Here is a 15,698-nt window from a genome sequence, read left to right on the forward strand (position 1 = left end):
AAGACTGACAATGGGCCACCTTTCAATAGTGCAGATTTTCAGTCTTTTGCAACTTATCTTGGTTTTAACCACAGAAAAATAACTCCTTACTGGCCTCAAGCCAATGGTGAAGTGGAGCGCTTCATGCAATCAATCAACAAAACTCTTCGGATTGCTACCATGGAACACAAGGATTTGCAGCAAGAATTGTACAGATTCCTTAGACAGTACAGAGCCACCCCACACTCTACTACAGGAACTCCGCCAGCGACTGCGCTTTTCGGCAGGCCTTTGCGCATTAAGCTTCCAAACATCCCAGTAGTTCACGTCCAGACTCCATTGGTCCTCAATGATTCCCTTGCCAAAGGCAGGATGAAAAGATATGCAGATAAGAGAAGTTGTCGCTTCAAACAGCTGGATGTGGGAGACTGGGTCCTTGTTAAAAGGCCGAGACCCAGTGACAAGTTATCATCCCCTTATCATCCAGAACCCTTTCAAGTCACACATGTCAAAGGTACCATGGTTACTGCTCAACGCCAGGGTCATCAAGTGACACGAAATGTCTCCCATTTTAAAAAGCTTCGTGACTACAATCCAGGAGCAAGTACAGAGGAGACAGATGATGAGGAAGTTTCACCAGGTACAACTGGTTCAGCAACACCAACAAGAGATACCGAAAATTCACAGACTGTTTCTGATAACGAGATGTCTCAACGCTACCCGACAAGGATAAATCGAAGGCCACCAACGCACCTCAGGGACTATGTTCTGCAGTAAAATTTTCTTTTCAGTTCGGACCTTTTTATTTATTGTCCATTCATAATGTTTGCATTTTATTTTATTTTTTTTTATAAGAAGGGGAGAGATGTGATGTTGTTATAAGTAAGTTCTGTATGTTCTGTTCTGCTTACTTATTCTGCTTTGTCTGCCTAGCAACAGTGAGGTAGAAAGGGAGGAGGAGCTGAGCTTAGGGGGAGGAGTGGTTATACAGGGAGCCATGATGGAGCATGGAATAAAGTGTTCTGATCTACAAGAGTAACCATCTCATAGTGGACTTATTCCAGAAGACCTGCATCCTCACTACAACACTACACCCAGTGTACGATGTGCCAGTCTTAGTAAATCCCCCCAGTGTGTTAGCGTTAAGTAAGCTGGGTATGATAGTGCGTCCGTCCATGAAGAATGGGACACACTAGGGGAATCACTTTGTAGTACTCGGCCTCCTGAACACAATGGTCGCCCTCTCCCTCTCCCTAAATGGCTGACAACAGAGAACATTGTCCCTTTAAACTTAGAGAAAAACCCCCAAACCCTTGCTGCAGAGAATTTCCAACTTTGCACACAGCAGGACTGAGATGTCGGATGTAAGTCACATCGCAGGAATCACTTAAAGCCTTGTAAAAGTAATGTCACGTTTCCAGCGAGTACGAGCGCCTGCACGGCCGGGCTGAGATTTCTACTTGCATAATTAATGGCGCGGTGCCAAGTAATATTCATCATTAATACCGGCCTGTAAAGTATTACTGAGGTGTTAAAGGCACAGAACACACAGAGCCCCCCCACCTATAACGTCCGGAGGACACCCCCAGCCCTAGGCAGGAGTCAGTCTGCAGAACAGAGTCATGATATTGCTTTGTATAAGACAGCAGGCAGCCAGGTATACAGGGAGGACATCACAGCCACAGCTGACATGTCTGGGGGTCAAAGCTATAGGGAGAAAGTGCGGGGTCCTTCAGCTACACCCCATCTATGATAGTAAAGCTGAGCTGCAATACCAGGCCCACGTTTCTGCAATGTGGGCCTCAGCCTAGAGGCATACCTCCCAACTTTCAAAGGACAGAAACGGGCAAATTGAGCTCTGCCCACTTCAACATTGACCCCACCCATTTTTCTTTGTACCCCCACACAGTATAATGCTCCTATAGCCACCCTAACATGACATGACTCCACAAAATAACGTTCCCCTCCAATTTCACCACAATATGAAGTCCCTCTCCTCGTGCCCCAGTTTAAACTAGGGGAAAATAAAAGGGAACATTAAACTGGGGGAAACTAGAGACAAACGTTCCTCTCCAGATACCCCCACAGTATAATGTCACCTCCATCTGCCCCTCAGTTTAATGCCTCCTCCAACTATTCCCAATTTAATGTCCCCCTTCATCTGACACCAGCGTAATGTTCCCCTTTATCTCTCCCAGTCTGAGCCCCCCCCCTCTCCAAAGCTCACTCACCTCTCCTTGCTCCTGTCTCTTCTCCTGGACTGTTCAGGGAGCTGCAGGCGTGAGTTGGAGCATAGGGAGGGGAACAGTGGTGAAGCAAGAGTTGTCCGTGGATGGCTCCTGCCTCACCATTGTATTCAACTCATCTGCATCCTCTCTGGACGCAGATGAGTTGAATCCGGGACATACCTCCCACCGACCAAGACTTACCCCCAATTTGTGATGGTCCCACAGAATCTGGGACCGTTGGGAGGTATGTTAGAGGGAGTGTCACCAAACCCCAGCATATCACCCCAGCCCTGCAGATAGATAGGTTACTGTCACCAGAACCAGCATATCACCCCAGCCCTGCAGATAGATAGGTTACTGTCACCAGAATCAGTATATCACCCCAGCCCTGCAGATAGATAGGTTACTGTCACCAGAACCAGCATATCACCCCAGCCCTGCAGATAGATAGGTTACTGTCACCAGACCCAGCATATCACCCCAGCCCTGCAGATAGGTTACTGTCACCAGAACCAGCATATCACCCCAGCCCTGCAGATAGATAGGTTACTGTCACCAGAACCAGCGTATCACCCCAGCCCTGCAGATAGATAGGTTACTGTCACCAGAACCAGCGTATCACCCCAGCCCTGCAGATAGATAGGTTACTGTCACCAGAACCAGCATATCACCCCAGTCCTGCAGATAGATAGGTTACTGTCACCAGAACCAGCGTATCACCCCAGCCCTGCAGATAGATAGGTTACTGTCACCAGAGCCAGCATATCACCCCAGTCCTGCAGATAGATAGGTTACTGTCACCAGAACCAGCATATCACCTCAGTCCTGCAGATATAGGTTACCGTCACCAGAACCAGCATATCACCCCAGTCCTGCAGATAGATAGGTTACTGTCACCGGAACCAGCATATCACCCCAGTCCTGCAGATAGATAGGTTACTGTCACCAGACCCAGCATATCACCCCAGCCCTGCAGATAGATAGGTTACTGTCACTAGAACCAGCATATCACCCCAGCCCTGCAGATAGATAGGTTACTGTCACCAGACCCAGCATATAACCCCAGCCCTGCAGATAGATAGGACATTGTGATTCCCCTTGTGCATCGCTGCCTCCGTTGCTGAGACATCGTTTTTTTTTGTCAATATGCTAATGGCTCTTTGAGCAATGAGGGTCTTGCTTCTTATGTCTTTACCTATCTGCAGGGCTGGACAAAACTTCCATAAAGTAAACATATACCACTTGGCTGAGCAGAGCATGCGTGTGTGTATATAGGACGTCGGGTGAGGTAGCCACTGACCAAATGAGATTTTGGCCATCAGTTATCTAATGTGTATGGTCACCTTAAAGCGGTTATCCAGTTTCTGATATCAATGGGTTGGTAGGTCATCAATATTCGATCTATGAGGGTTTGATGGCTGAGGCCTCCACAGATCAGCAGTTCGGGGACAGCGCCGTACAGCTCACTCACCGTGCGACTGGTAGTGGCGAGTTCTGGTACTACTACAGTGTCCCATAGACATTACTGGGACATGCCCTGTTCCCGAGTAGCAAGTCTACAGGGGGTTCTCAGCTGTCCAATTCTCGTAGATCTAATATTCGGTGACCACCATCAATATATATGCACAGGAGGAGTCTGAGGAGGTTGTAGACTGGCGCTAAATGTTATAGGTCCCATCCACCCGGCAACAAGTGATAAGACAATAGCCTCGGGGTACAAATATAAAACAAGGGGCAATAGGGGTACAGAGGGCAGGAAGACATTATACAGCAAACAGGTCAGACATTCTGTGCAGAGCTCTAAATCCCCTTCATAGATATGGTCTAATTCACATCTGTGCTCTGTTGTCCACTGCTCTGATCTGTTGTAAGACCAGAACAACGGACACAGACAGTTAAAACAGTGGATACCAATAGTGCCTGACAAACCCTATTGGCTAGAATGGGACCCGCCAGGTGTCCAAAGCATTGATCGCCCCCTCGGTCATGTGCATGTACTTATATAATGCTTCTGTCTGAAATCACCACTAGGGGGAGCTCACTGCATAATGTCTTATTATTGAGCTTTGTGTATAAGGAGTAGCTCCCCCTAGTGGTGGCAGATTTTTTTTTAAATTTACGTCCATGCAGAAGATTTGGAGCTCTGAACACGATTATATATATTGAAATGAATCTTAGTGTAGACGTTCCCGCAGTCCCATGTAAAACTGCAACATAACACACTCATTTTACAATGAGTAGTGCCGAACAAACTCAGCTCTGCTACATTCGTGTTTGGAATGATGAAGCGACTTTCATGACGGTACAGCTTTGGTTTTCAGGATCCGCAGTGTGTATACATATGTTTCGGACATCATAGCTGCCTGTTTTTTGGGGGGCTGGTCCAGGGCTACCTTAGTTGCATATAGAGTGATTACCGTTAGCCCAAGTAAATTCTTGAGGGCCCTGTACCACAACCCTACTGACGTCAAAGGTGAGGCCCTACCCACCAGATCAGAGCGGGGTCTGAAGTTTCCCGTCAGATGTTTCTCCTCCTGCTACACATTGATAACAAACTCCGGGTTTGTGTACGAAAATCCGGCAAACTCATTCTGATCCAGGTTCATGATAAAGAGTTTGTCCGTGGGGGTGAGCTCTACGGGCTGACGGGTGAACTCCTTGTCAAAGTTAGAGGTGTCCCTCTTGTCCTTCTGCAGAAGTAAGAAGTGAACAAACTCTTTGTTATCGGAGACATGGTGGGACAGAATAAAGATGGATGGCATGGCGAAATGTGGCCGTCTTGCAATAACCGTTTTTGGTTTATTGCAACTTTGACTCTGATTTTTTATTTTTTTTTCCAACCTTGCGGAAACTTTTTGATGTTTGTGAAGATGATGGGAACCGACCCACGCAGTCACACCGGCTTCCACCATCACGTCACACCCTCCACCACATCCACACACTTCTAATACCTCATACACAACAGACACGTTAAGCGCGGCTTTAGAGAGGGTCAGGAATCTTACCAAACAAAAATTCAAAAAGTTGATCTGAGAATTTAAATTTTATTTGAAAATTTCTCTTCTTTCCCTAAAAAGTTGTATAAAAAAAAAAAAGATTTTTTTTTCCTGATCTATGAGGGTTGCAATGTACTTTTGTGACAGAAAATAGGGTACCAAGGGACATCACCTGCAAACCATCACAGGCTCCGGCCTGGTCACAGATCATGGCAGAGATTAACATATGGAATCGATTTCCAAAAAGACAATCTAGAGGGGTGCCTGTACATATTGAAATGAGACAAACCTGATGATTTTGGGTTCTGGTGACTGCATTCTGCATTTTGGGACAGTGTAGGATTGGTCTAGTTGGATAGAACTGTGCCCTTCATTCTTAATGAAATAATCCACAGCCGGGGGTGCATGTCATTGGCTTATTCCCCCTCTTTCAAATATAAGCACATGCAAGCTCAGCCAAGCCAGGAGAAAGAGCTGTCGGCTGTCCCATGATCATGTCTTGTATGGCAGAAAACTTGTACAACCATGTAAAAAAAAAATTGAGAAAATTTCTGTGCAAAAATTGTGATCTTTGGAGTTCTGTGCATCACAAGCCACTTCCTACAGCGGGACATCACCCCAGTTTTTGGACATTAATGAGGCCAGGAATCTACCCCAGAATGACCTGATTAGATACAAGGACCCCGGAGGATGTGACTCACTTATGAAATGGTGTGAACATTGGCATATATTAGGTGCAAACTCACGAAGGGATTCGAAAAACCAGCATGGAAAACTCTGGTCGCGGGTAACCAGTCCCCGAGCGACATCATGGATAAACGCACCTATATATGGCCCAGAAACCCCCAACCTAGCTGATCATTAAAAAATAGTAGAAAAACATGGCTGAATTTTCCCAAAAACTGCATTTGGTCAATGAAGTGAACAGGGCTGAACTGCAGTACCGCACACAACCTGCATAGAAGTGTGGCGCTGTGTTTAAAAGAAAGCAGCCAAGTTCTACAAATCCCATACAACGCCTTTCAATCCTGGAAGGATCTGTCTGAGATCTTTGAGTAGCTTTTGGTAACCTCCAGGGTAAGATTCTGTCAGGGAGCCATTTTGAGGTCATTGCAATCTGAGCCCCGACACTGAGGTCCTGAGGGTCATTGTTGACCCCTTTTCCCGTCCTACCAGATCACCAGGTCTTTCTTCCCGCGGACTTGAGGAATATACGGAACATCTTCACGTTTATAAACCGCTCGTGTCTTATTACAAGCTCGTCTTGTATCCGAGCAGAAGGACGTCCCCCCCCCCCCCCCGCCATGAATCGCCTCCACGCGCACGAAGGGTTAAATCCCTGCAGCAAAAGCAGATCTTCACCCATCTCTCTGCAAGATGCCCAGAGCTCACGTGTTCTGACAGTTACCATGACAACCGTTCTGCCATGCTACACGGAGCACGCCGCACCAACGCAGGCCGCGCTCATCTCTTTCACGATATAAGGATGTCACAGAGCGGGCGCTCCTCTCGCTGCGCCCTCAGGGTTACTACTACAACTCCCGGCCAAGATGGCGGAGCTTATTGTAGGCTCTCCCCCGCCCAGCCCAACCCAACTCCATTAACTGGTCCGTCCTTCATGGAGACGACAAAGAACCCCAATGTGAGAAAATTCTGCCGCACGCCATGACGTTTATCCTGTCACGAAATCCCCCCCCCCCGCCCCACCTCCCCACAAGAAGAGATTATAATATTCTTACTATAACAATTCTTGGTTTCTCCCGGTATGACTAGGCCTCAGTAAAAATGGAGGGAAATATATCAAATTTGGAGCAGTTGCCCATAACAGCCAATCGGGTTGCAGCTTTCATTTTCAAAATGGCCTCTGAAGAATGAGAGCTGGCTTCTGATAGGGTTTCTAGGGTCGACGGCTCCATGTTATCTTTGATGTCTCTCCCACACCAGTAGAAGGCACGAATACGTCGCAAATTTTGGTTTCTGTTCAAAAATTGGTGACTTTTTCTGTTTTACTCCGCCTTTCCTGAAAGGGGCGTGGTGAGAGGAATGGCATGGGCGGAGCCCCCGATCCCTGAGAGCAGTAAAAACTGCCCCATTGTGTTCACAGTGACGTAACATCACATGACCACGTCACCCAATCGTGGCACTAGACCACTATGACTGTAATGTATTGTCTGACTCCATGGCGGGGATTCGCCTACCAGGTTATTACTCTCTGTCCCCCTTGCTTTACCCTGCAGCTCTGCTTGTTCGCATGGAGAGCTGGTTGTCACTGTAGTAAGAATCGCCAAATCGGATATTGCAATAGATACGTCCTGAGCACGGGAAACAAATTTCGGCATAAATTCAATTTTTATTAGTACGAAAAGTTAAACTGGCACAAGACATTTATACAGAGGATGAATACAGTCGCCCAACAGGATGTCCCAAAAAACATCATGTGCTGAAAATAGTCTGTACTAAAGAAATCAGATACAAAATAATGGTAAAAAAAAAAGGAGACGTCCCTTATACTGGAAGATCAGACCCCATGAGAAGATTCTTACTCTGCCATACTACTCACACACCAGTCACCGCAATCTCATGTACTAAATGAAGCATACCTGCAGCCACCACTAGAGGGAGCCCCCATGTACACCTATAGCCATTAAACTCAATGCTAACACAGTCAGCGCCCTCTAGTGGTGGCTGCGGGCACACAGATTTTTAGCATTTCTCTCTCTATGCAGGGGATTTGGAGTTCTGTATCAGGACTACACAACTCCAACCACCGTAAAGACGTAGTACAAAATTAATTTTGACCTCACAAATGACAGGATGATAAAAGTTCCACTTCTTAAGACACAATAGCAATTCCTTAGGAAACCATTATCCTGCAGGTTGTTATAAGGCAGTCTGGGGACAGATATAGGCTGCAATGAACACAACGGCTCCACAGCGCCCCCATGACTAGTCTGGCATTTTCTTAAGGAATTGCCACTTAAAGGGATTTTTTCAGCAGAACCCAACATACCAACCAACTCTGCAGATAGACAGATTTGTGTCACCGGACTCGGGCGCTGTTTTTCCCTTGCGAATAGCGCCCGCTGTTGCCAAGATATTGCTACTTTCTCAATATACAAATGAACTTTTTGGAGCAATGGCGGCGCCCTCGCACAAGGACAAAACGGCGATATCTCCGCAATGGAAGCACCGATTCATAAGGGGAAAACACTGTTGTATTCAGGTGACCCTAACCTATCTACCTGCAGGGCCGGGGTGACAGGCCAGGTTTGGTGAGAAATCCCTTTAAGTAATTGACCTTTCCATTTTAAAGTGGAATTTTTTCCTCCATGTCTTCAGCCATGTAAACATCAGGCAGTATGTGGTTGTTTTTTTTTGCTTTTCCTATATAGCCACTACCATGCATTGCTCCGACAACCTTACAAAGCATCCATCTCGTACAAACTTTCACTCTGCTGTGTCAGATCCTGTATAAAAACCAAACCCATCTACTGGGATAACCAGTGACAGGAGCTCGAATACAAGGAGGTGTCCAATAGCAGAGCACATGTCATGGCCACAGATAGTAATATGCACTGGGGGCCCCCGAGCATTGATGGCAGGGTCTGTGACTCCAAGGGGGGGGGGGGGGGGGGGGGAATGTAATTGTATATTATATACTATATAAAGGGGACCCTCCACAGATTCCATGTTTTTACATCCGCTTCACTGATACCGGAGCAGTTGGAATCTTTTCTCTAGCCCTTACCATTCCTGAGCAATTGGCGATGCTAATTTGAGCCCACAATATGCTAATTAGGTTCTCTACTATCATGTGGGCGGTCCTGAGTTGGAGCAGTATAGTCTAAGACCGCCTACTTAACAGGAGAGAGTCTCAATATCACATTGGGTGCTGAAACTAGCAATGCTGATTACTCAGAAATGGTGGGGGCTAGAGAAAGAATTCCAACTGTGATGGGATCAGTGATAGAGCAACTATTAAAGGGTGCAAAGAGTTAAGAGTTGGTGAGCCAGTAAAAGATTCCCTTTAAGACACTCTGACTTGTTACCAACAGCATTCTTACTGGACAAGTGACACCCTAGGGTATGGCCAGGGGCTAGAGGACTACTTTAAATGACCCCTATGACACCATTTTCAATGTCACATAACAGTTCCAGCATTAGGATGTCCCCGATTAAATGTTTTTTGGAAACAGCACCGCTCTTGTCCACAGTCTGTGCCTGGTATTGCAGCTAGTAAATGGTGCAATACCAGAACCACAGCCAGCTAAGCCTGAGCTTTACATGCACTCTACTAGGTGACCACTGATGGGGGCCATGACTGCAAATATAGAACATGTCACTATTGGAAATAATTATTGCTATGATTGACTTTCAGCACAAAAATACCGCAATCTGCATCTTCCTTATAAAAATAAATAGGATTGCTGCATTCTGTGACCCCCTAATAACCGCACTGGGGTGTAACCTGAAGAGCTAAAGTGACCTGTAACGTGGTCTGCAGCATGTGGCACTACAACTCCCAGCCCCGATGGCTGCACAAGGTGGGAGTTGTAGTTCTGCGACAGTTGGAGTGCCGCACAAGGCCGACCATTGCTGGGGAATACAGTGATACACAACAGACATGAGAGCAGCGCTCGGTGCTCCCCTCTTACAGAGATTCTGGAGGGTCTCTTATGGATTTGAGGGGCTTCAGCCGACACTCCGTCTATATGGAGGAGACCTCTGACGTGAAGCACCACAGGGTGGAGTCATTATTAGGCCTCTTGTGGTTCCAATAGGCTTCACCATGCTTAACATTTTAGAATAATCTGTTTCAAAATTGGATCTGTCACCTGACCTAGGGCAGAGTAAAGCAGGCCTCCGACCCCAGCAGCCACTTTTCGTTTCATCCCCCATGACTGCGACTCTCCAGACCTGTATTGCTCACGAGGAAGGTTGAACCCTCAAATATCTCCGGAGTTCCTATAATACTGATGTGTAGAGCAGAGCAGCGGGCGGGCAGTGCGGGGGCCCCCTGCTCTAGGACAGCAATGTGAGGAGGGTAAGGAGTTAATGGTTGGCTAAGGCTGCATGCCGACTGGCCAATTTGTAGAGGAGCCCGGGGCATTCGCTGTGCTAGTGCATTATCTTCTTCACTCATGCGGAAATGATGATGATGATGGGGGTCTCGCACACACAGGAACATCTGCTGAATTTTTGTCATCGATAGGCTTTGGCCCCTTTGGAAATATACCGTGTAACGCGGGCGCACGGCTCGGGAAAACATGGGGCTTAGGAGATAAGGGAAGAAACAAAAGACCACAAGAGATTTGGCAAAACCCAGGCCAGCGGGACTGAAGACCTCCGAGACTGGCCTGGGATATGGAAGATTAGAAACAAAAACTAAGGCTTTCCGATAGACTTGACCTCTCCAGCAATGACATAGTTAATGCAGCGGGGCCATGTCTACATCTAGGCCCTCCTCTAGGTTATTCAGGAGGGGCCTGGGTGACGTTCTTGAAAGCAAGAACATCACAGGCTACAGGAACTAGAATTTTTGGGCTAGGATGCCGATCCAGGGATTTAGTGCAATATTAGGAGTTGGGAAGGACGGGGCAAAGGTTTAGCCTTGTGAGGTTTTTGCCTTCCTCTGGATCAACTTGATGGACTTGTCTTTATCCAGTAAAACATGGCGACCTTCTCCCCAAAACAGCACAGGTGTTGTATGACAGTGCAGCCCCTTCAATGGAGCTGAGCTGCAATACCTGACAACCCTTGCACAAGTGTGGCGCTGTTCCTAAAAGAAAGCAGCCATGTTTTACTCCTCCTGGGTAAATTGGACCCTTATGTCCTGTATACTTGGAGCCGGACAAGAAAACCAGGGCCACGTGGATGTTATCAGATTCGGAGAGAGTCTACATAGTCCTCTTGTCCCACGGAGATATTTGGCTTATGTCTTCACGGTCTACCTAGCCAATGCGTCGTCTTGGTCACGTGACTTAACACATTGCCTCTTTCTTCACATCCTAAGGGGTACACAAGGAATCGACAACAGGGCTCTGTACACACAGCGAGGCTGTGCCAGACATACTCAGCAAGATGGCATGGTTATGAATACTCAACAATTCTGGGGCGAGCATGCCACCCCGGGACGGATTACACATGTACTGCCCCCTGCGGGTGACTCGGAGGGGGGAGGGGGGATAACTCAAACCGTTTTAGTCTTTCACCTCCTCTTTTTCATATTCAGAGTTAACAAAGGAAAATCCTTCAAATTCTGACTGGTCGAGGTTCCTGATGACCTCCTGGTCGGGTGGCGTTAGCACTGGTGGATGGCGGGTGAAAAATCGGTCGAAGTTCTCAGCGTTTCGGCCGCACTATGGGAGGAGGGGGGAGAAAAACAAACTATGGGAAATGTAAAAATAAAACCAAAGAAAAATGTCAACGTGAAGGAGAAAGGGACATTGTATCTGCAAGAAAGAAGTCTCAGGAGAAGGTAGAAAGAGGCAAGAACATCACAGTAATGGCTTCAGATAGGGCCCCGAGGGGTCAACATGGAAGCTTCACAGGTTGGGGGACAGTGATGCAAGTCAGCCATCAGACCACTCTTTGGTCTGCACTAGACCCCCAACAGTCCAGGCACAGCGCCACTATTGATCATAGGCCATACCTGGTACTGCAGCTCAGCTTTATTCTAGTAAATGAGACTCAACTGCAATACCAGACACAATCTGTAGACAAGGATGGCGCTGTTTCTCATCCAACAGTATATGCAGCTTTATTTCCCCCTGTCCTGACCATTTGGTGCAGTGTCAGGGTCTAAGGACAGGAAGAAGTTCTAAGCATTTGCAATATACAGTACCTTCCATGTACAGCAGACTTAAAGGGGGTTTCCAGGCTAAAACTATTGATGACCTATTATCAGGATTGGTCAGTAATATCAGATTGGTGGGGTCTGACGCCAGTGATCCCCATGAATCAGCAATTCTCTGCAGAGAATAGATCAGGAATCAGACAGCGCTGTACTTTGTGTAGTGGCCAGACCAGGTACTGCAGATCAGCCCCCTTTCCATTTCAATGGGAGTTAAACTGCAGTACCTCAGTTCTGCCACTACACAGAGATCGTCGCTGTCTGCTTCCTGCTCCATTCACTGCTGACTGGTGGGGGGTCCTGGTTTGTCAGAACCCCCATTGATCTGACAATGATGACCTACCCTAAGGATCAAGAATTTTATCCTAAAAAGCCCTTTAATAAATAATAATACGGGGCACCAAGCACAGAGAATACAGACAGATCTAAAGCCATTAAGACTTCTTTACACAGAAAGCAACACAGATACAAAATGGAGAGACAACACAAAAGCGACACATGGGAATTGGCAAAGGGTGCGATCGATCAGACTTGTCACAGGGGAGCAGGTACTTGTTCACTAACTGGGAAGGGGTAGACACAAAAATAATACAGGACTTTACTGTCAGGAAATCCGACCTGAGACAAACAATGTGCAAGTCTGAAGGCACGGAATATGCAGATAAAGGGCCACTCCGTCCTACACATATTTATATAGGCTGCGTACAGACCCCGCATATAAATATGGCACAGAGGGCACTTTAATAGAAATAAAAAATACAAGAAAAGGTGATAGAAGTTTCTAAATGACATTTTCACAGTCCTCAAGGCTCCTCGTGGGCGGGACTTCAATCTAGACTAGGACAATTTACTCTCTTTACTGCTGTGGGTGAAGGGATGTGACAGCCCCAAAGCTCACCCCATGGTAGTGGTCACATCTAGGCGACCCCTCTTAAGTCATTGCACCTAATTTATGGTCGGGGTTGCCCTTTAAGGTGATACGGTTAGTGTTACGGTCCAGGAAGTCGGCAATCTTCGCTAATGTCGCCTTGAAGAAAATGAACACTTCTGAGTTCTTGGAAAGAGGCAGCCGGTTCCCGAAACTTGCGATGTCGGCAATGCGCTACTTACTATTCTCGGGTTCTGCCAACCTTAATTGTTTGCCACGTTAAGACAATTAGATCTGAGATCATCTTCACACCAGAGGTGTAAACTGAAGCTCCTGGGGCCAAGCGCACAATCTGTAACGGGGTCCCTATGACCGACCTTGTGCCATTCAGAATACTGGTAGGTTTTATGTGACCTTTGGGGCCCGGGGGTGACTGTTACCTCTTTGCCCCCTATAGCGACACCCTCAGGTTCTAGAGGTTATAGGCTCTGACTATGGACTACAGTGACCTGTCTCCATACGTGAAGACCACCCACCTCGTTCTTACGTGTATTTCTATTGAGCGCACAGACCGCCATGTTTATGCCTCTTTTTTTTTTTTGGCCAAAATATGGATCATCATCGTTGTCCTCGGTGGGGGCCACAGCCATGAGCACGCCCGCCGTAGTCTAGAGGGGACCTGGAGGAGGTGACAATACCGTTTGGGTTTGTGCCAGTGAGGGTGTCGCACATGCAGAGACGTCTCCATTTAGCGGCCGCTCCTCCCCTCCCTCTTATTTACACTTTTACCTTCATGTTTGCCTGACTGTGACAACTGTCCCCGACACCCCGGGCGTACGAGAAGGTGTTAAATGGGACAAGATGAGATTTGCCATTAGATAACTTGTAATTAGAGCACAGGTGAGAGAGGGGAGGTGGGGCGACAACTCCAAGACGTATTCATCTAGAACATTGCCGCACCGTGCACATACAACTAACCTACAGAAGAAGGGATGATATTCATTGTATCATCACCAGACATTCAATATGCCTAAGACCCCCTGTCCCCCTCTCGTCTGAATGGAAGGACCTGACGTGTCCATGTATTACACAAGATTTCACTGGCCAGTGTGTAATACTTAATTTGCCCAGTGGTGGCGCTGCAGAGAAACTAAACCCTTTCTGCCAGGCTCGATCCCTCAGATCACAGCTGATCGTGGGGGGGTCCCTGCAGCAGGACGCCATGTGACCAGTATAATATGGGGATTGTTAGAGGACGGACATCTATAGTGGTCCCCGGCCAGGCCAGATATAGCAGTAGATGAGGCCGGGCCCATATTGTGCAGGGGCGCTCTAGAACAGGACGGAGCTGGTAATCTTGGCTTGTCAGGCTGTAAGCGTGGCGATTCTCTTACCGCAGTCATTTGTGTGATTATGGCGGTGGGTCGCATGCGGCGGTGTTATGTAATCGGCGCGCCGCATTATATACCTTTCAGAAAGAAGCAACAAAACAGATGGTACATTTTTAATAAATGTAACTGCAAACTACAAAGATTAAATTATTCAGACGCTGCTGTCTTGTAAACTGTCAGGAAGCCTCAGCTTCTTCTGCTCACGCTAAAATAGGTCACAGAAAGGCAAACAGGAGCCGGGGAGGGGAACGTCACATGACCCCATCACCGCCGCCTCCTCGCTCTCAGCTCACTGTCCCATGGCTGTCCATATAGATCATGCGGGTACACGTAACACGGGTGGGATGGGCTAGGAAAGGAGGCCACGGCTGTAGTAGAATAGAGAGTAAGCTCCCGTGTCGAGTGCAGAGCCTATAACCTCTAGACGGTCAGTCTGGCCCCGCTGCCGATAACATGGAGTCTCTGCATACACCAAAGGCACCTCATAGACACTACTGACTTACAATGGCGTCCATCGTGGCTCGCAGAGCTATTCTGATGCAAATGTGAACAGGGTCTACTGCATTCAGTCACAAGGAGCGGGTCATTTTCAGGTGGGGCCAAGAGGGTGGAAAGACATCCCAAAGAATGGGAGATGACTAGAAGATTATTGTATGGTGGTTATGTGGGGTTAACTATCCTTAATGGAGGTTTCCGGCAGTGCGATTTGGAGCTCTACTTCTCCTTCTTCTCAGTCCAGTGACATCAGATCCATTGGTCACATGGTCATGCTGAAATTTAGTCCCAATCAAATGAATGGGGTTGAGCTGCAATACCAAGCATAGCCACTATACAATGTATGGCGCTGTGCTAGGTAAGTAATAAAGAGGCTGCAACAATCAATGTCACAGTCACGGACAATCCCTTTAAGTGTCCCCAAAGCCTAAACACTTTGTTGATGGAACCAAATATGGAAATGCAAGTGGCTGAGTATCACGTAGGGAAGTGATGGCTCTGGGGCAAAATCTGTGACTGGTTTCCAAGAAAAGGATTGACCGAAATTCCTATCTACAAAATGGCAGTGGAGGAGTCCGCCATAAGACCTGGTCTTGGGTTCTGTCTTGGCTCCAGGATCACATAGGATTAGGTTTCTAGGCTATACAATTGCAACGATCCAAGTGGGGGGAAGAAAATTAGGAAGGTGTGAAGCTACTAAGGGCTTTCCCTTTACGTCGGCACCACGGCTCCAACACTAGACACCAAGCATGGCACAACGTAAACATACTGAGCACAGACATACACAAAACTGGTCACCAACACACACAGCGCGGTCGAGTGAAGAAACGCACACAAATGCGGAGTGTTGAAGAGACACGAAACGTACACGCGCACACACCCACAGTG

At 47.4% G+C, this 15,698-nt stretch overlaps 1 protein-coding gene across 2 annotated transcripts in view; it reads right to left on the reverse strand.

Annotated features, from left to right (window-relative positions):
- Positions 1–4,394: 4,394 nt before the first annotated feature.
- The window catches only part of PRKCB (protein kinase C beta), a 108,663-nt gene continuing 97,359 nt past the window's right edge, over positions 4,395–15,698 (reverse strand). The window contains exon 17 of one of the 2 annotated variants that reach the window (XM_075284087.1): positions 4,395–4,897. In XM_075284087.1, coding sequence (XP_075140188.1) covers positions 4,745–4,897 — 153 coding nt within the window. In that variant the 3' untranslated portion in view covers positions 4,395–4,744. Of the gene's footprint in view, positions 4,898–9,960; positions 11,563–15,698 lie in introns of those variants that run through there. The other variant, XM_075284086.1, reaches the window with a different exon arrangement.

This window comes from Leptodactylus fuscus, chromosome 8, assembly GCF_031893055.1.
Source record: "Leptodactylus fuscus isolate aLepFus1 chromosome 8, aLepFus1.hap2, whole genome shotgun sequence".
NCBI lineage: Eukaryota > Metazoa > Chordata > Amphibia > Anura > Leptodactylidae > Leptodactylus > Leptodactylus fuscus.